Source organism: Denticeps clupeoides, chromosome 15 (genome assembly GCF_900700375.1).
Source record: "Denticeps clupeoides chromosome 15, fDenClu1.1, whole genome shotgun sequence".
Classification (NCBI taxonomy): Eukaryota; Metazoa; Chordata; class Actinopteri; order Clupeiformes; family Denticipitidae; genus Denticeps; species Denticeps clupeoides.
In genome coordinates, this window is record NC_041721.1 from 18,858,804 (window position 1) to 18,879,216 (window position 20,413).

Sequence of the window (20,413 nt, forward strand, 5' to 3'; positions counted from 1 at the left end):
CACACACACAGAGTAAGACATACACACACATGGAAATATATGTCTTATCCACACAAGGACTCTACAATGGTCAAAATTGGTCAAAATGTTTTTCCTTATTCCCTATTCCATCTGCCACTTCTTTCATGAAACGTGTCTTTTGCAAATGTCAAATTACTCAGGTTCTCTGTGGAACAGAAAGTCAAAAACATCCCACAAGGCACCACAAAGGTTCAAAATATTAAAATATTGTCACATGATTCCATCATGTGACCGGGAGTAACACGGAAACGAGGTAACGTGACTCCTATATATTAGGCTGGAGAGCAGCTGCCAACTGCTCAGTCATTGAATGATGCACGCCATTCGACTCGGCCCCGAAAACCTTCAACCCAGTAAGACCGTACCTGTCCTCTCTGTTCTCCTGACCCACGAACTCCTTCCTGTCGCCCTGTCTTGTGTCTTAAAACGCGAACGACAACATCAGTGTGGTGTTGCGGCTCGCGCCGTCCACGTTCGCAGATAAACGCGGAGGAACTTACCTGCCTCCCTGCGTCCCGCCGCACCGAGGTCTCTCGTCTCCTCCTACACGTCTCTCTCGTTCTGGTCCCGGTTCGCGTGACAAATATAACCCATGGAAGTTTTTCTTGTTAGTTATATTACTGTTTTAGTTTTTATGGAAAGTCCAGAGCACAGAGAGTATTTTAACACATACTGTCATACAGTCATTGTGAAAAAATATAAAGAGCAGAAGGTTTAGATTAGGGTTGAATTTGGGTCCAGAGAAGTGCACCCTATGATCCTGCCATTCTCATGTGTATTGGAGAGGAGTTCTTTTCCTGTTGATTTTCAGGATTTCATTTACCAGTAGGGGGCGCAACGTGGCTGTGAAATGAAACAGCAGGTTGGACTATCAAGTGGAAATGGCCCTCATGTGACCCTGTGAGTCATGGTTTATCGAAAGTGACTCAGTCAGAACATTTCTGACATTCTCTCTCTTTCACACACAGGCTCACATTTTAAGGCTCACGTGAAGTTTTTCAACATCACAGTTTACAATTATTGCATTAAAGTTTTGCATTAAATTATTGCATTAAAACCTTTTCAGGGGTGGTAGTAGCCTAGAAGCAGAAGACCAAGGTTCAAATCCCACCTACTACAATGGTGTCCCTGAGCAAGACACTTAACTCTAAGTGTCTCCAGGGGGGGACTGTCCCTGTAACTACTGATTGTAAGTCGCTCTGGATAAGGGCATCTGATAAATGCTGGATGTAAATGTTTTCATCTACTTCAGTCATACACATCACAGTCCTTGTGCAGACTGGCTAAGTGCCCTCCAGACCATTGGCTGGGTATTGATTGGCCATTAATCTCCAACGTCTTCACGTCTTCCTTCCCGGGAATGGAAGTCAAATTACAGTCAACCGGGTTAAACATGTCATCATACAGCAATCAGTGTGTGTGTGTTTGTGTGTATGCCTGCATGTTAGATTGTTTTTTTTTTTTTTTTTTTTTTTTTCTTCCCCAAATATTTACAGAGTAATTGATTTTATTAAACAGAAGTACTAATGTTCTATTATACAAAATATAATCTTTATTACAAATGCTTCATATTATCACTCTTGATCCTCACAAAGATTTGTCTGTTCTACTATTACACAAAAACAGCATTTTTGAGCCATCAAACAGCCCCATTTTATTTTGTGGTTATTTATGTTAATTAACTTTGCATGTTGCAAGTAATGCAAAGGTAAAATGTTGAATTGTCCAAAATCTGCTCCATTCCCAGTTTACACAAGAAGCAAAATGGTGTATGAAACAAATGGCATGACAAACCTTTTTTTGAAGCTGAGATTGCCTCAGAAATGAGCCACAACACAAGACACACCATTATAGAGCAAGACCAGAGATTTCTGGTTGTTCACAATATGGTCAAAGCATAACACACACACACTCACACACAGTACATGCATAATGTTCCAAATTAAATTTGGGACCTGCACCGTATGTTGACCTCAGATTGACAGACAAAGGACTTTATACAAAATGTGACATACCAGCGTTGTTTTATTCAGCGGCTGTAATATTATATTGGTGCAAAGATTCTGGTCGGAATCACATGAGCGGCATAATGATGGGTGTTATTTTGTGGCCTGGCAAAGGTCCTGACACACTTAGCAGGTCCATTCTTGTAATTCTTTGTAACATGGCTTTATGTGCGTGTGCGAACGTTGTTGCTGCTGCACTGGTGCAGATGACGATGATGAAGATGATGATGTTGTTGTTGTTAAAATAAATAACCAGTGTCCCTGGCTCAGCTACAAAAGGTTTACTGTGATGGAGAATTTTCGGACATAGTGCTGACTGTTATTCAAAACTGAATAAACACACACACACACACACACACAGCAGGGCATGATTGTAAAATCTTTTTGTTTTTGTAATAAGCCACTGGAAAAAAACAACAAAAACAACTCAGACATCCTGTGCTGTTATATCATATTTCATTCTACTGTAAAATTCCCAGTTTTCAAGCTGAACTCTGAACTTTGCCATGGCGTATTTTACACTCACCATGCACGGGGCAGTGGTGGCCTAGCGGTTAAGGAAGCGGCCCCGTAATCAGAAGGTTGCCGGTTTGAATCCTGATCCGCCAAGGTGCCACACACTGCTCCCCAGGCGCCTGTCATGGCTGCCCACTGCTAACACAGGGTGATGGGTTAAATGCAGAGGACAAATTTCACTGTGTGCACCGTGTGCTGTGCTGCTGTGTATCACATATGACAATCACTTCACTTTCACTTTCATGCATATGCAGATTCAAGGAACCAAAATCCAGACACACGCCTTCCGTTAAAACCCCTGGCATCAGGACTCTATGTTATTAATATTATTAAAGGTCTGGTTTATTGATGCACTGTCTACATGGAATAACATGGCGTGTCCTACAGGCGGTGAAGAGAGAATTGGGTCTGGTGGAGTATTTGAGTCCAGATGACGGCAGCACCGCTGCTATGTTTGAAATAGATGAGGGTTATATTTCGGTTATCACCTAACAAAGATTAGCCCAGTTCATGTGAGTGTCAGTGCTTTTTGTGTGTGTGTGTGTGTGTCTGAAGACCTCTTACAGGTGACTGTTTGCCATGGGTGGGGGAGGGGCACACATCCACTCGCATGTCCTCCGGGTCAAATGTGGGCACCTAAGTTGGGATGTGATGTAGCTCACGTCCACTTTTGTTAACTCCACCTCCTTTTCCAGCTCTCTCACTCCCTCCATCACCTCCGCAGGATGCAGGCTGGGCCTGCGGGGAAGAGCTTTTTCTCTTTTGATGAGTCAGAAGTTTTCCTCTGGTCAGTGGCACATCATCAAACAAATCCAACGACTCTGGGAATGACACTGTGGTGTTACCTGCGCCATGGTGGACACAGGGGAATTCTAGATGCTTTAGTCCTGAGAGAGAACAAGAGGGGTATGAAAATAAATGGGTGAGCGGGTTTAGGCAGGAATGGACAGATTGAGAGAGGGATGAGAGGGGATTAAATGGTCAGAAAGAAAAACGATGGGCCCACCCTATCCGGGTGGGTCGTACGTGAGCAGCGGCACATTCAACACATGCTAGAATAAATTTTTCATCACCACAAGGGACATAAGCCAAGAGGGAGGAGGAGACTGCCAATGCAAGCAATGAAGGGCGCAGGGAGGGAAGGAAAGAGCCTGGTTTGCCGTGTTGTCTACCTCAAAACTATTTGCCTACCAAAGCAGTCTCAGCTATCGTGGCCTGTCCTCCCAGGCCCTGCTCTATAGATTTTTGTTCCCTTTCGCATTTATTCATGTGGCAGATGCAGGTTTAGAGATACGTGGTGGATAGGTTGGTAAAATCCTAATTGATGAAGATGATGATGGTCTCAACCCCACTCAGCGCCTATTTTAGATTTTTTAAACAACACCCTAGACATCATCTCCACCGACATTGTCCAACATTGGGCATTGTCCAATGTTGGGTGGTAGTAGCCTAGTGGGTAACACACTCGCCTATGAACCAGAATCCCCCTTACTACCATTGTGTCCCTGAGCAAGACACTTAACCCTAAGTTGCTCCAGGGAGACTGTCCCTGTAACTACTGGTTGTAAGTCGCTCTGGATAAGGGCGTCTGATAAATGCTGTAAATGTAAATGTAAATGATATAATATGGGACAGCCTTTTGAAAGCTTATGTTAGAAGAGACTTTTCCTTGGAAGCCCATGTGTTGATGCTGTTGTGCAGCGTTTAGAGCAGTAGTGGTGGGCAAGGAACTTTCCTCTTAACATTTGGAGACCGCACCAATCACGTGATTACATATGAAACATGCATAACACTGGTTTAAGCCAACAATAATAATAACACCACCAGAGTGACTTACAATCTGTATTAAGTGTCTTGTTCAGGGACACTATGGAAGTAAGTGGGGTTGATCCTGTAAAGCTTCTGATTCATAGGTGAATGTCTTACACAATGTCTTAGAATACTACCACCCTGCTGCTCTCATTGAGAACTGGTTGTAAAAAACACAGCAAAAATGATCTTGACAAATAATTTCTTTAACAATAAATAAACTTTTCTCTCAGGATTCTTCCTCTGTTTGCTCCAAAAGATAGAGAACCAGTTCCCCCACACTGGCCTCCCTGTCCTACATAATGGCAAAATAGAACACCCTCCATCCTCTCCTTCCAACTTCCAAGACATGCACCGCATTCATTCGTGCATAACAAGAACCTGCTTTTCACAAGGAAGCGATTCTCTTCTGGCCTTCAGAATGACGGTGAACAAGGAAGCGTCTAAAAAAAGGCCACAGTGCTGCTGCTGCTGTTCCCGTCAGATCCTCAGATCTGTGCAGGGAAAGGCAGATTGTAAAGTTACAAAAGGTGTGATGTCAGAAGTCACATGCTCCAGTTCCCGCTCCAAGAGGGTGCAGCATTATCTGATTGGCTGTTTTCTTTTGGTTTTACTAGCACATGTCGCAGAGGTAGAGTCAATGTCAACGTGTGTGTATGTGAGCGTTAGTGGTGTGCAAACGTCCTGACATAAGAAACCATGGCCTATGCAACTAAAAGTTTTCAAATGTATAATATACATTTAGCATATTTATATAGCATATCTGCAAATGCAAAGGAATGTAAGTGAACAGTGTGAGCAACATGACTAAGAAGCCCTTCACTGCACCTCAACTCCGTCATCTAATCCCTGTGAGAATTACAGGACTATTTTGGGAATACTGCCTGCACTGCCTGTGTCTGTTACCTTCAACGGTCCAGGTGCAAGGCAACGTTTTAGCGTGCGCCCAGATCCATTCAGCGATGATGAAAATTTCATCACTTTCCAATGTCATACTTTACAGATAAATTCACGTGCCAGACTAGCAGTTTTGGATGTGACATTGATTTATGTAGTGTTCTCAACATACATGTAATACAAACAGATTAAAGTGTTAATATAAAAGTTCTGGTTAGAATCAGTGAGTATGTTTTAATGAGCGGCATGGATACTGTAGTTTGAAAAGGAAAGGGACATGTGAGCAGGCACATCGTCACCCACAGTGGGTCACTCCAGACGCTGAGTCAGACTGTGTCCAGTTGCCACTGTTCATCTGATACTTTTCTCCTTTGGACTTCAGTCGTCTGGCAACAAGGTTTAAGTCCACCCCCCCGAGGCCCACGGCTCATTCATAAGAATATAAATGACTCAATTCATAACCAGACCCTGCAAGAGATTCAGTGTTAAAACTACCAATGCCCCACCCTGGATATGTGGTGCACATCCTAATGCAGCGAACATTACCTGATTGCAAATAAAGAAACACATAATTTAAAAAGCAAGATTATTTATTCATTATCATGTGTTTACAATTTTCACCTTATTTTGTATATTAACACATTATATTTAATATTTAATAATTTATTGCAGAATGAATGCCACTCCTCTCATGACCCACTGTCACGTAATCAGGAATAAGTCATATCATATTATTGTTGTGCAATTGTAAGTTAATAATTACATAGAGCACATGAAACAAAAAGGTCATCATGCATTGATGAGAATAATATTTTTTTAGCATATTTAAATTAAAACTCAACAATGAGTATCTGAACCAACATGTTTTTGATGTCGGACTGGGGTTTCCATGCTAACTTCCTCCAGTTAACAAAGAGACTTAGACCTACATAAGGTGCAGCGATAAACAGAGTCAATACGAGTGGCTCATTATTTGAATGAGTGGTATCACCTACGCACAGTCCTTTACAAAGATGACATGACATCATGTAATAACAGCTTATTTATTTCAGTTATTCATGAAATGACCACAGTGTGACTGCAGTGCTGTTGGAGAGTATCTATGTCAAACAGGGCGTGATACGTCGCTGTGTGCATAATATGAAAATGACGCCTGGGTAATGTCTGCCGGGAAGGCTGGTGTCCGTGGCAACAATAGGCCAGTCAGAGGGTGAAAGGGACAGCTGAAGGCTGTAACGTATTAGGGCCACAGACAAACCTGTCTGGCTGTCTAGACTCAGTATGGGGCGGTCATCTTCCAGTGACCTCAATTTACAAAACCAAACATATTCCAGATGCAATGAGGAAAAAAAAAAAAAAAAAGGGACAAAGCCAGATATTTTTAATACAATTTATTAATCCAACAAATGCAAAATAAATTCTGTACATTTCTTGAAGGGTCAAGGGGTCTGCTGTAGATACAAATAAATAGGTTTTACCAAAAAATATGGTTTACAAAATTGGATTCAAGTATTAGAAGCAAAACCACTTGAACTGCATTAATTGGTTAACATATTGCATCAAGTTACTAAAGCTGTTCAATCCCACGATCCCATTTTTAGTGGATCATGAAGCAGCCAATCAGCAGCTGTATAAAAGTGCGTTCTCTGTTCTAGAGTCCCCTTCTGAGAACATGCGTTACCCTGAAAAGCAGTAAAGTGAGGGACATCTGTGCATATGTTTAGACGTGTATAAGACTCAACAGACGAAGAAAGCTTTTTTAAAAATGCTCTTCAGAGAGTAAACATAAAAGCAAGAAGAGGAAGAATGAGAGATAAAAAGTAGAGTCTCAAGAGTGTTACTGTTCTATAAAAATAGAGTGAAGACAGGCCATCAGGCTCAGTCTATGAGCAGGAGAGGGTAGCAGCCCTGAACGCACTAGGCACTCTAGGTGCTTTTTCCATAAGACATAATTAATAACAGCATTACCTCAACCTTAAGACCAGTACAAAAACACGCGAGACGCTGCATACACAGTAAACACCAGGTCTGTCAGGACAGAACACGCACTTTCATTTCATCAGTCAGTAAACACAAATACACCATGTAAAAAAAAATAAAAAATAAAGCAAGCAGCATCATATCAGGGTTCGATTTCCCTTTGATACAGTCCGATGCAGCAGGAGGGGCGTGGCCCCAGTTTCCTTCCAGCCTGAAGCTTCAAGCGTCTGTTACTACATCAATGCACTTCCTGGCTGAGGTCAGGCGGTGCATCCGAGAAATCTGATTGGTAGAGCTGTGGGAGGCTACGGCAGTGTGGCGCATCTCTTCATGTTCTGGGAGCAGGAAAGGAGACAGAAGATTCAGTCACCAAGATCCAATCTTAACCAGCGAACTAGTAACTCAAAACTGCTGAGTGAAACACACACACCCCAGAGGTTTACCTCTGAAATACCAGCATTGACATCACTTTGAGATAATTCAGCATGGAGTACCTTCATCCAGACAGGGACAGACAGAGAAAAACACCACACACACACACATACATATGATTAATGAGTGTTGAATGAGTGGAGCTGTAGCTTTACATCAGAGGGAGAGAACGCTGGGTATAATACTACAACAGGAAGTGATTAAACTGAGGGCAGGAGGAGAGCAAGAGGAGCAAAAGTAGGAAGCATGAGGATGTGATTAGAACACACACACATACACACAGAGGCCTGTTTACTTTAACTGAGCTCTACTCGTCCAGTCCCTACTCTACTCCTGCAAGAAGGGGACAGAAAGCAGAGAAGAGCTGGTACTTACAGACAAGCCTTGCCAAGCCAGTGCTGTCATGCCAGACAGAGGAGAAAATGGCAGAAGAGGGGTGGTTAGAAGACGAGTTTGGGAAAGAATGGGACCGAGTGGAAGGAGGGAGACTCACTGGACTGGCCATAGCCAGGGGCAGGTGTGCAGCGGCACAGAGGGACAGGGTTTTGGGAACAGTTTCCGGAATGATGGACTCCTCCAGACCATCAATCCGCGGCTTCTTTAGAGGCTCGGGGCTGGTCAGTGGGGTGACGCTGTTCCTGCGGATAAGAGTCCCAGGACCCCTCTTTACCTCCTACAGGAGAGAAGATGATCAGGGTTCACTGTGGCTGATGTGGGGAGACGTGATTGGATTCAGTTCAGGGTTTGTAAGCTGGTTTACCTCTGGTCGCTCTCTGTGGGTGTTGACTGCCTCTACATTGAGAAAGATAGACTCCACTTTGCAACCTACAAAAAAAAAAAAAAAAAAAATTGCAATAAATCAATCGCCCTAAATAAACCATTCATTTTAATCCCACATATCTTATGACAGTGAGTGTGTGTATAAGAAAGAGAGATAGATCAAGCTGCTCACCATAAGCTACAGGAGTGAGTTTCAGAACTGTATGAAGAGGACACTTCAGATATGGCATCTCATCTGTCACAGAGATTAAAAGGTCAGAAGCCACACCTGCAAACGCAGAGAAGCTAATGCTAGAAGGTTTACAGATCCCACCTGCACTCTTATCCAGGAAGTAAGCCAGAAGACCACGCATCACAGCCTGGTGACAGATGACCAGAACGTTCTCCTGCCTCTCCAGCTCCATGATCACTGGCTCCACTCGTTGCACCAGGTCCTGATATGACTAAGAGACGTAGAAATGGCAGCGCCACCATTACCACTGTTGTCACTCTCGCCCCTTGGACAGCAGACTGAAAATGAGCCTACCTCCCCTCTGGGGTAGCGGTAGTAATATTTATCCTCGTCTCTCAGCGCAAACTCTTCAGGGAACTTCTCCTTCACCTCATCGTACGTCATCTCCTCACACACCCCCTGCATTTGGAACACTGCAGCTCAGCGGCAGTGGAAAGGCAAGGAGAGATTGTGTGTGTGTATTTGTGTGTGGTGGACTCACAGCGTCAATCTCGTTCAGAGCTTTCCACTGTTCGTACGGGACCCCCACAGCCTCTGCCGTCTGGATGCTGCGGCGGAGCTGACTGGTCCAGACTTTCAGACCCTTCAGGTTCTGCCCCTCCATAAACCCACCCAGGGCTGCAGCAAACTGCTCACACAATAAATCAATGATTCAATCATCCATGCATGCACTTCCACCCACAACCAAACTATATATAAATAGAGGAATGACCTTTTTCCCACGGACGGACAGACCGGAGTCGCCTCCCAGCCTGCCCTGCTGGTTGTCTTCGCTTTCCCCATGACGACAGAGGTAGATGGTGCGTGGCTGCACATGGATGTTCATCAGGTAGTAGACAATCTTACTCTGAATGTGATCCTGGATGCGGTTCACCAAGTACCTGCGGCCGACGTCAATCACCTTTATAAAAGACAGATGTCTGTGGAGTGAAGAAACAAGAAAAAAAAAAAAAAAGTTAAATTAGCATGAAGGTTGGCTGAACACAAGACATTTGCGCCCATCCACCTCCTATCCTAGAGGATATCCTACCCCCCTCCTATCCCTGAATGGACAAGACAAATACTGCCGCTAGAGAACATCTCTCATTTCTTACATGGCCCGTAATGGCATTCTTGGCAGTCCTTCAGTTCCAAAATCCGCTACCTACTGCACTCCAGGTATGATGTATATCTGTTCTGTGTGGTTACCTGTCATTGTTATCAGGGTCCAGCGGCTGGTAGGTTTGCCTGTAACATGCGATCCTTTTCTGAAAGTCCGCCATGGCATCGGTTTTGTTGCAGTCCTGATAATCCGGGCAGGACACCTTCACTTCCTGTCAGCAGGGTGAAATGACAAGTCAAGAAGCCCTGTCTGACCTCCGTTTTGGGTTTATTACAGAGGTCCTAATTTAGTCAGAAATGCTGTGTTAGGAGGATAAAATCCCAGTCCTAAACTGAAAACAATAACTCTTTATAAGTCTGCATGACTAAGAAGATGAATGATGGAACCTGATTTTCCCAGTGAAAACTGCCCACGACATGATTAAAACTCTAATTCACTATTAAATCACTGATTTCCTCAGGTAAGATAAAATAGGACATATGATCTGAGACAGGACTCTAGAGAGGGAAACATGAAACAGATCCTAAACTCACCATGATATTGGTGGCAATGACCTCTGGGTCCTCACACACAGACTCAATAAAGAAGATCTGCAGAAACACAAGCAGTTACCATGCTGTAATTGGAAAAGGTGTGAAGAGAGAAAGTGAAGCATTTAATTTAAAGCCAATCACGCACCCTAAAGTTGTTTTCCATCCCAAAGTTCAGAATCAGATCCCTCCTTTCTCTGGTGGTGTTTGTAGCGTCAAATACCTGCAGGGAGGGGAAAAATGAACACCTTACCTCTACAGGAATCATGGCCACAGAATCAACCAATCTTTACAACTTTATACAATATGTATGTTATTTCAAACTAAGTGGATTAACACAGCGGTTCTCATACATTTCATAATATCCTCAGGGTAGTACAGTGAATATCTGCAGAAAAAAAAAAAAAAAAAAAAACAGCTAGTGAGTATATTCACTGTACTACACTGGGGACTTTACCAGGATAATAACCACACTACACAGTTTATGATCCAGTACATGAGTCACATGTGTGGGTTCACTTGCAGGAATACTTACTGCAACTTGCCCCCCCTCCTCAGAAAGGTACGCTTTCAGATCTCTGAGGGCAGCTAAGGCACATTGTCTGAAGAGACCAAGACAAGAAGATTACTAAATCAAGCCTTCTTCCATAATGCCAAAGTCTTTAGAATGGCCCTAAAATCAAAATATCTATTCGTGAATAGTACTATGACTGGCATTCAGCCCTGGATTGTGCTTCTCAAAGTGTAACAGGAATAATCACCTTCGTATTTTGACTGCATCTTCATTGTCCGATTTGAAGAAGTCATAGGAGCTGTATTGCTTCACCGCTTCTCTGCGATACTCTCCAACGTTAAAAACTGCATTTCCCAAAAACAACATGAACCATTTCAGATGAATGTTTGGAATCAGACAAAGACTGGATGTATTCCTTACACGCACCTTTGGTGGGTATGCCAATCCAGTTGAGGTAACGAGTGAGTTTCTTTGATATGTAAGTCTTCCCTCGGGCGGGGAGACCCACCATCACAATTACAGTGGGGGGGTTGGCCAAGTGAGGGTCCCCTGCTGCTGAGAGAGAGTCAGAGGGAGAGAGAGAGCACGAGTGAGAGAGGTAGAGTGAGATTGCTTTATTGACCAGCAGTAATTAATGCAACAAATGGGTGTGCAGGTAGAGTATAACTGATTTAAGAATGAATCAATCAATGCCCACTGTGTGCATGTGTGTGTGTGTGACTGGATAATCCTGTAAAATGGCTCATGCTGCAGTGTGGGATATGCAGAATGAGGTCAACTCGGCAGCTTTCCTTTGTGTGCACATGGGGGAAAAAAAAAAAAAAGGAAAAAAAGACAGACAGACATGATGACCCCCCTCCCCCATTCCAGTATTCTGTACTGTACACAGCACACACACAGTCCACTACGTCAACTTTGCACTGCTAACCCTGTGAAAATGTACACAGCTTCAGACGCCTCAAACGTAGCAATAAATTGCACAACCACACGTACATACACACAAATAGATAGGCTTTGATGTGCAGTGTTTGCATCAGTGTGTGTGGACGTGCTTACTGAGCACTGCTTGGCAAGGTGCATGAATGAGCTAATGTGGCGCCTGCTTCTGTAATCTCCCTTAAGAACATCCTGAGTGGAAACTCAGTCAGCAGACCAGCACTGAACTCATTAATAGCCACACACACAGACAGACAGATAAATAATTACAATAAATGCCAAGATAATGTTCTGTTTACATTGCAATATTGACACGTGCAGAATAAGGATAACGGATGCAGAGGTAAGATTAAGGTGCCACTCCAGGCAGCTTACTGGACTAATAATGTTACGGTAATGACGTCATTAGGAGGCGCCAGGGTGACACACGGAATGTAAAGAAGAAAGGACGAGGAGGAGGAGGAGTGGTTGCTATGACGACGAGTCAGGCATCTATGCGCCCCGAATCCCGATGAAGATTCATACAACCCGACGCCACGTATTACAAACTGTGTGGAAATGTTTTAAAAAGATTTTTTACCGGCATTGACGCGCACTCACCTCGGCTCGGCATGGAGGCTCGGTCATCTTTACAGGGAATCCAGAGCTTTTGGATCCGGTTCTGGGTGAGTTCTCTGGGCATTCCTCGGGGCTCGGCGGATGGAGAGCAGGAGCGTTGAGCGAACTGGTGGAAATGGATTATAATTCCGCCAATAGAGACACGGCGAGCAACTCTGAAGCTTCTTCTCTCGCACGGCGACAGCGGCACCGGCTCCGCGTCTTATAGGCGGATGAGGACGCGCACGCGACGTGACGGAGTGACGTAGGCGTGGGGGCGGAGATCCGGCGCTCATATATAAACACGAGCGCCCCCGCCTGGAACCTTCAGCAACAGCGCGGATCAAGTTTATACTCTGCATAACGCTGCGCAATGCATGCATTTTTAATGTTCAAGAGGACTACGTGGACATTTAATAGCGGCATAGATGTTATTGTTACACACAAATTCACACATAATTATGAATAAATGAGTGATGGTGCCGAGCACGTATTTCACGTGAGCGCGAGATGCCGCCAGTCGCCGCATCTGGACAAACGTGAAGGAAGTCACGTCAGCAAGATTTAGCATCCTAATAAAAAGCATCCTTCATTTCAAATAAACACAGAGATTGCTCACTTCATCTTTATTAAATATACTGTAATTGTTATTTCGATTGTTAAATTGTTTTTGTGTCAAATTGTGTTTGTGTGTGTGACTTCTTTATTATTCATTTTATTTTCAGACATCCTCTTTTTTAATCGTATCCATCACATTTATTATCATTTTAATTTGATACTTTCAAACAGCGACTGTCGCATCTGCAGGTACGGGCGGCAACGCGTGGAAAATAGGTGACAGTAAAGGATAAAGATTATGCATTCACTCTCACACATCTAATGTAAACTGGAGGATTCCCTGCATAAACCGTGCATGCATGCTGCACTGTAGCTTTAACCTGCGCTCGGGCACGACTGCTGCTGGATCAATGAAAGTGCATAATTCAGATCTGGATCAGAATTCACCCTATGGTCTAAAAGATTTTTTGGGGTAGATTTGGATTTCACTATAACGGATTATCATTGACGTTTCTGGGCACCATCATATCTGGGAAATAAAAGGTATTTTAACATTACTTGTATGCAATAAATTGAAGTCTGTTAAATGACAAGTACTGAATATCTTCACTGCAGAGCCTGTAATGAATCTTCAGCTGCTGCTCATTTCATGGACTTGATGTTCTGTTTCCTTTTCAGATGTGGAACACATGCTGATAATTTTCTTGACTCCTGCTTTGATTGGTAAGATTTTGTGGATGTAGGCTGATGGTTGAACTTGAGTAGATATGATGTTTCTGTTAATCAACTCTACACTTTCTTTATATGCTTTCTCCTCCACATTTTGCTCTTGTATTATGCTGATGCACATATTTTGTTTCTGGGCATTTAATGGCCTAAGCCTAAATATCTTGTTCCTGCACAATGAAGCGGAGTTCTCATAACCACCACTGAAGCCAAATGTCCATGACAGTGTCCAGCAATATCAATCCAGAGTAAAGCCAGGTACGGTGGCTTCGTATTCCCAGTTGAGAGCCCAGGCGTCCGGCTGCTCAAGAGTATATGCTCTACAACTTGGGCTGCACAGAGGTGGTTTTTGGTCGTGGCTAAGAAGCATGAACAAGACCTGGGGCCAAATAACACCAAGAGACCAGTAGAGCTCTGCCATCAGTCCATCACCAAGATATGTACTGGTGTTGAAGGGAGCAAAACAAGCTGATGACCTGATAGGTGTGACATAAGTGAAACTTTCTTGGTCTTAAAGTAGAGAGGAGAGTTTATCACAAAATTAACCTCATGAAACTGAGGACCTCTTGAAAGGTCTTAAAGGGCTTGAGTATGACGCTATCTATTAATCATATAACCACTTTGGGGAGTGTAACACTTTGTGTGTGTGAAGGGGGTCTTTCAGTGTGTATTTATGTGAACAGTCTGAATGAAATCCCTCAATAGGGACTTCATTAACATTATCTAATACTCATGATACATTTCTTACATCATTGAACCTTATTCTTATACACACCCACCCATCATTAGTCTATGAAACAAGATGTATTCTTAAGGGGCACAGTGAGTTATGTCAGACATTGAATATAGGTCTCCCCAATTTCAGTTCCTCTAGGGAACAGTGTCACACATCTTAAAAGGCCATGCCAGGCCACACTGGGACGGGAGAATAGTTGTTCCACAAAAATATGACATCACATGTTACACTGAAGAACACAAAAATGAAAGACAAGTGTTTTAAAAGAACATGTACTACATTTATTCTAGCCTATTCCAGGTAAAGCAAATAAAACAATAAGGCATTACGATCAACCATTACGGGTTCACCAGTATAAAGAGTTTATTCTCTACATCCACGACACATGCTGTACTGTTGCTATATACACAGGAAATAGATTAGACGGGTTCGATGAGGGTGGGTGTGTAATTCTCAGAGCACAACAGGTAGGTGTTCAATGGCTGGTCACACTTGTTCTCCAAGGTCCAAAACTCTGAATCTGTCCAGGTTGTAGAAGCAAGCCTTCACTACACGTCCCCCAAAGTAGCGGCCATTGAGATCCACCACAGCTGCAGGGAAAGCAGGTTTGGTCAACACACATAATTATATGGAAGCCTGCCTGACGGAATCTGAGCAAATTTGTGAGAAAAAGTAGTAGTTCTTTGGGGTGGGACCATAGATGGTGATGCATTTCATTTACGATTGTCTCCTCCCCCTGAGTTTTACATCTTTGTCCCTGTTGTAGACAAATCAGGGTCAAAATGTTGATTCCCGTTTCATCAATTCATAAAAAATGTGTTCCAGTAAGGGGATTCGAATGGTTATGGTACCCTTGCACTGAACAGTGAACACATTAGGAAGGGAAGGAACAAGCGTGAGGACTAATAAAACCCTAACCAAATATCCAAGATTTTTATTTTGCCATCATCCACCAGAGCTTATAGTGTAATTTTGTGTGCTTTGCAAATTAAAGTGCCCATTCAGCAGCTTTTTAGTAAACTATTTAAATTTGGACTGACTCTTTATTTAACTCCACTACATTTTAATGTCAATAATAAAACCATTTTTACTTCACTAAATTAAGCAAAATCGGTTGTTCCTTTTTGCTTATGAGTGGATAAAACAGGTTAAAAATAGCACACGATCCTACACGATCCTGTAGAATATGCATAATCATACACTTCTTATTGATATTTATCTTTCTACAGATTTTTGGTCTGTCTGATGCAAGATAAGGTAGAACTCATCTGTGAATGTCTCTTCTGTCTCTTCTCAAATAATGTATTTATTCATTTGTTTCAACAGACTTGATTGATTTGTCCTCAATATCATCAATATCCCTAACACAATTTCATACATTATTGACATTCTATTGAAAGATTGGTGTTCGTAAGCGTTAGTTTAAAGGACGGACTTTTATGGGAGTAATACATTGAAGTATGTGGTGAGTCCAGCAATGATGCCTTCAATTCAGTTTGCCACTGGGAAGATTTTTGTTGTTTTTCAGAAACAAGTTACAAGTTCACAAGTTACAGCTGAGATTATTAAAATTCAGGAGATTTCTGTACAGAAATTCTTAAAATGAAAACATTTCTTTAACTCAGTCGAATGGAACTGGGCTTCTGTTCTCGAGAGGGTGATGTAACACATGAGGGAGTTCCACCTTTTTAAGAACACACTTATCTGGGACACCTGAACTAGAGTGACATGCAGACACGCAGACACACATGCACAGTAGTGAAATTGAAAGTCATGTTATACTAACCTTTAATAGCAGACTCCACTCTCTCAAACTCCAGGAAGATTCGTACCGCCTCATCATCAGTAGCATCAGAGATCTGAGATAACACACATAATACAGTAAATAAAGCTGTATATGGGAATACCGCATCAACCCTCCCTAACACAATTTCATACAAGTGCATGTATTTACAATTACTGCAACAGTAACACATACTGCTTATGCAGAAATTAGATGATGCATAGACTTATTTTGACAAAAAAAAATATATACAAATAGATACAATCTAATGTAAAATACAGAATTCTTGAATTCACACACTGACTCACCTCAAAGATGACACATTTGATGACTTTGCCATATTTCTCACACTCCTCTTTTGTCTCAACCTCTAGATCTTCATCCACTTCTCCTCGGCCCACCATGTTCTGCACACAGTGAGAGATATTAAGGTGGTGCTACGTGCTGCTGAAACCAGCAATGAAAGCACCTAACAAGATTTGTATCCCTCACTAAGCAGGTTATGATTTCTTGGAAAAAAATATTATAAAATAATCAACAGCAATATGTTTTCAGAACCACAAGTCAAAGGACAACTAGCCCCACTCTATCTGGGAGAAGGAAGACGCCCCCACAGATAAATGAATAATATGTCTCTTTTAACGTTCACACATTTCTGTTCCTGCATATAAAATAAATAAACCAGCCTGTTTATAAAATATGATATATACAAAATCAAATGATACAATTGGGCAAAACACGCACAAACACAAACAGCTCACCCTCAGCAGCACAACTTTGGTTGGGCATTTGAGGATTTCAGTCAGAGGGTTTGCATCCGCTGTCTTCTTTGCTGCATCAGCTATAAGAAAGGGCCGAGCATCCACGCAAAATAATTACAATCACAATATTACAAGATCAGAAAAACTGTTGCACTTGTTGGAAAATGTAATAGCGTGTCAGTGATCGTACAGCTTGACCTTCAGAGTCAGTAGGAGCAGGGTGCATTCAAGACCTCGGGTGTAAGGTGTTACAGGCAGGAATTTGCACAGCAGGGGACACCCCACAGTGCTGTCTTACCCCACAATGAATTAGCATGATCTAAACAATCAGGACAAAAGCTGCCCCCATAATTACTCTGCACTGAACTTGTCCTTCAGGTGCCAAAGTTCATAGTCTCCAACGTACTTGTGGTTTCTGATTGCTGAAGTGAACTCCATGTTGTTGTTGTTGTTGTTGAACAATCTTGTCTGAAAACACTCTAGTGTTTGTCTCATTCAAATGTGTGTAATGAATGCATGAATCGATTTGTTGTCCTAAATAAACAAATAAGAAAAGTGAGAAAAGAAGGGAAGTTCTAACCTACAGCCGCCACTGTCCAACCAGGAGTCTCAGCAGCACTCTGACTTGATCCTGCAGCTACTGTTAATCAGCAAAAAGTGGAGAAAAAAAAAAAAAAAAAAAACATTACGGACATAAGAGGAAAAAAAAAAAAAAAAAAACACACAAAGAGTAACAACATCCTAAATCAGTTTTGTTTTCTTTTCTTTGTGTTCTATTTATGGTTTAAAACTGTGCGTGTACATTTCTCTACAGCCTCTCCAACGATGATCTTTCCTCCTCTCTTGCTTGTCTTCTCAACCGACAGTGCTGTGCTCAGGCCCTGCTCATGTTTGCCCAGGCCTTGGCCTTCACGGAACCCGTACTTCTGCATGATCTTATGCGCCACTGTTCCACTGCGGAACAAATAGGAACACATGATGCACAGTGTGCAACACACAACAGACACTCACAGACATTAATAGACACATCCTAAATCCCATCTCTCATTAGAAACTGAATATGGCATGGGTCTTCCTATCCAGTTACAGGCAAAAAATTATTTTGTATTTATACATTAAAATTATAATTTCTATACTTCCATTATACTTCATTATCCTTAAAATTCTACCCAATCTAAAACGACAGGATATACCCCATATTGGCCAGAAACGAGTTTGTAGGTCCTGGTGGAGAGCGTGGGCGTTCAGAGTCTTCATAACTGGGGGGCGGAATTGCTGCTTTTGACCTGGACCCTCGCCCATCATCATCATATGAATATGAGGCAGCTGTCCATAAAACAAGACACAAACATTAATTCAAAGGTACAGCCCAGCCTGGCAGTAGAGTTCCTGTGCCATCTAGTGGACGCAAACATTCACACCTTCTGCAGCCAGTTTTTTTACACATAGAAATGTAAAACACCTCTGCACCTTTATAATAACACTTTAGGCTACAATGCTACATAAAAACATTAAAAAGCTATCAGTAACGACTGAATCCATGATAATGGTTTAATTAATTAGACACTTGAGTGAAACCAGGTATCTACACAATACTCACAATCCCTTTCAACCAGTGAGGTAGGAGGGGCAATTGCAGCACCTCCCATACCTGAAAGGAAAAAAGACAGCAGACAAAAAACATTTTTAGGTACATTAAAGCAGTTCAGGGGTAAGGTGGCACATGCGTGATTACAAGCTACATAAATATACTGATAAGTCATATTTAAAATTTAAAAATAATCTGAGCTCCTGTTCCAACGCTCACACTCACTTCTCTTCTTCCTCTCTTTCTCATAGTCCTCCTCCTCATCTGACTCTCCATCTGTGGGAAAGCGAGAAAATCCACTAGGGGTTCCACCCTCATGTCTTTCTTTCCTTTTCCTGCAACAGAAATTATTATATGAATCACAGTCAGACAGGATTGAAGACAACACATCAGCAGCTTTTTTATATACTCATGGAGTCAAATTCACCCCAAAGCAGACAACACAAACAAAAAATTCTCACTTTTCTCTCTCTTCTATCTCCTTCTGCCGCTCCTGTTCTCTCTGTCTCTGTCTCTCCTCTCTGTGTCTCTTCACCACCTTCTCATAGTCATTGGGAAACATGGGGTCATACTCATCCGCTAAAGGGATAAGAACGTCACCAGAGGAAAAACTGCCTGATGCGGCATCCTGCAATACACACACACAGTCAGTCGCTACTATCCAATATCATCTTATCCTAACACTATTAAGAAAATCACAGCAGACGGCATAAAAATGTATATATATGCATGCTGAAACACACCTTGATTCCTGCTGCTATGTGGGGGGGCGTGTCTGAGGTCTGTCTGTCTTCCCCTGACCCTCCTCTTTTCAGATCAATGACTGGAGCAAGTACAGTGGATTGCTTCGTGCGCTGGCTCTGCAAATGATGAACTTGTATATAAATCATGCACACTCACTGTCAGACATCCACTGTGAACAGAGCAGTGTCCTTGAACGCCACAAATACGTACTTTAGCTTGCGTGAGAGCGGCTTTCTTCACTTTCAGCTGAGACTGGAGTAGCTTGAAATTTTTCGACCAACCCTCTGTCTTGGCGTCGCTTGTTGCGACGCCCAGGTCATCGTAGAGTGACATGATCACTGTTCAACAACTTCTTCATCACACAATTGCCAAAGACCAATAATAATAATAATAATATTGATTACTTATAACCAGACATGCATCAAAATTCTATCAAAAAAAAAAGTAAATACAACTTAAAAACGAGCTCTGCAGAATTACATCACAGTTAGGTTGACCTGACAATCAGTCACGGAAGAACTGTCTGTCAGTCATCATTTGAAGGATTTGGTGTACATCATATTATAACGTAGGCCTCTGTGCGACTCATGTACATTTTTGTTTTATCCAAACACAGGAACATGAGCTCACATAACATGTACTACGCCATAGGACACGACTACAACAAACTAACACAACCTGCAATGTAATAGGGCAGGCTGCACTATCAAATGTGTGATGAATTAGCAGCTAGCAAGGCTAAAGCTCTTTTTTCATTCATCACGAAGTTTACAGATCAACACGACTCTCTGTCGTAGACAAATACATTAATCTCTGCACATTTGTAGCTATTAATGAAACGTCGCACACTTACTTTGTCAAAAGACGATTAAAGCTCGCCCAAATCGAAATAAATGACAAATACAGCTACACACACTTCTGCGCAGTGCTAAATAGATCAGTTGGCGTCGCCGAGCAATGACGTCATCACCATTGGCGCTGACGCACAGCACTTTGCTGCCACTTGGTGGCTGTTTTCAGACATTAGTATAAGATTTGTACTTTTAAAATCGTACATAATGTACTTTTTTAGCCCCGATAAATTCCGACAGATTAAGAATGTATTCATTTCTGCGTATTTCATGGTTTTAGCGGGAAACAACGTTGCTCTGCTTCCTGCATTATT

General features: G+C 42.4%; 2 protein-coding genes across 13 annotated transcripts; both read right to left on the minus strand.

Moving 5' to 3' along the window:
* Positions 1-6,625: 6,625 nt before the first annotated feature.
* pfkfb3 (6-phosphofructo-2-kinase/fructose-2,6-biphosphatase 3) lies at positions 6,626-12,570 on the minus strand. Of its 9 annotated transcripts, none has more exons than XM_028954511.1 (17): positions 12,356-12,570; positions 11,246-11,374; positions 11,067-11,163; positions 10,841-10,907; positions 10,454-10,528; positions 10,309-10,365; positions 9,862-9,986; positions 9,386-9,593; positions 9,155-9,301; positions 8,968-9,072; positions 8,755-8,884; positions 8,614-8,676; positions 8,422-8,486; positions 8,155-8,334; positions 8,037-8,059; positions 7,673-7,723; positions 6,626-7,564 (listed from the first exon to the last, which is right to left on the minus strand). In XM_028954511.1, the coding sequence occupies exons 1-17, from the start codon at positions 12,435-12,437 to the stop codon at positions 7,558-7,560; spliced, it is 1,611 nt and encodes a 536-aa protein (XP_028810344.1). In that variant the 5' UTR covers positions 12,438-12,570; the 3' UTR covers positions 6,626-7,557. The 9 variants fall into 9 exon arrangements, with proteins under 9 accessions (XP_028810344.1, XP_028810346.1, XP_028810343.1 ...); XM_028954513.1 differs by having other exon boundaries at positions 7,660-7,723; XM_028954510.1 differs by lacking the exon at positions 8,037-8,059 and having other exon boundaries at positions 7,660-7,723; positions 11,246-11,371.
* Positions 12,571-14,630: 2,060 nt separating this feature from the next.
* On the minus strand, positions 14,631-20,219 carry rbm17 (RNA binding motif protein 17). 4 transcript variants are annotated; one of them, XM_028954519.1, is made up of 13 exons: positions 20,102-20,219; positions 19,459-19,600; positions 19,248-19,364; positions 18,966-19,132; positions 18,730-18,839; positions 18,517-18,567; positions 18,110-18,242; positions 17,719-17,870; positions 17,497-17,556; positions 16,917-16,996; positions 16,464-16,562; positions 16,159-16,231; positions 14,631-14,962 (listed from the first exon to the last, which is right to left on the minus strand). In XM_028954519.1, the coding sequence occupies exons 2-13, from the start codon at positions 19,579-19,581 to the stop codon at positions 14,859-14,861; spliced, it is 1,269 nt and encodes a 422-aa protein (XP_028810352.1). In that variant the 5' UTR covers positions 19,582-19,600; positions 20,102-20,219; the 3' UTR covers positions 14,631-14,858. The 4 variants fall into 4 exon arrangements, with proteins under 4 accessions (XP_028810352.1, XP_028810354.1, XP_028810351.1 ...); XM_028954521.1 differs by having other exon boundaries at positions 19,459-19,597; positions 20,102-20,217; XM_028954518.1 differs by having other exon boundaries at positions 19,459-19,586; positions 20,102-20,210.
* Between the last annotated feature and the right edge of the window lie 194 nt (positions 20,220-20,413).

Excerpts from the sequence above, each read along its gene's own strand:
- pfkfb3 (XM_028954509.1), bottom strand. The coding sequence starts at position 12,437 with ATGCCCAGAGAACTCACCCAGAACCGGATCCAAAAGCTCTGGATTCCC. Across the intron at positions 8,885-8,967 it reads ACCGCTACCCCAGAGGGGAG|TCATATCAGGACCTGGTGCA; the intron begins GTAGGCTCATTT and ends TACGTCTCTTAG. Across the intron at positions 8,677-8,754 it reads CTTCCTGGATAAGAGTGCAG|ATGAGATGCCATATCTGAAG; the intron begins GTGGGATCTGTA and ends TCTCTGTGACAG.
- rbm17 (XM_028954518.1), bottom strand. Across the intron at positions 17,557-17,718 it reads TGGAGAGGCTGTAGAGAAAT|TAGCTGCAGGATCAAGTCAG; the intron begins GTACACGCACAG and ends GCTGATTAACAG. Across the intron at positions 16,997-17,496 it reads TTGGACAGTGGCGGCTGTAG|CTGATGCAGCAAAGAAGACA; the intron begins GTTAGAACTTCC and ends CCTTTCTTATAG.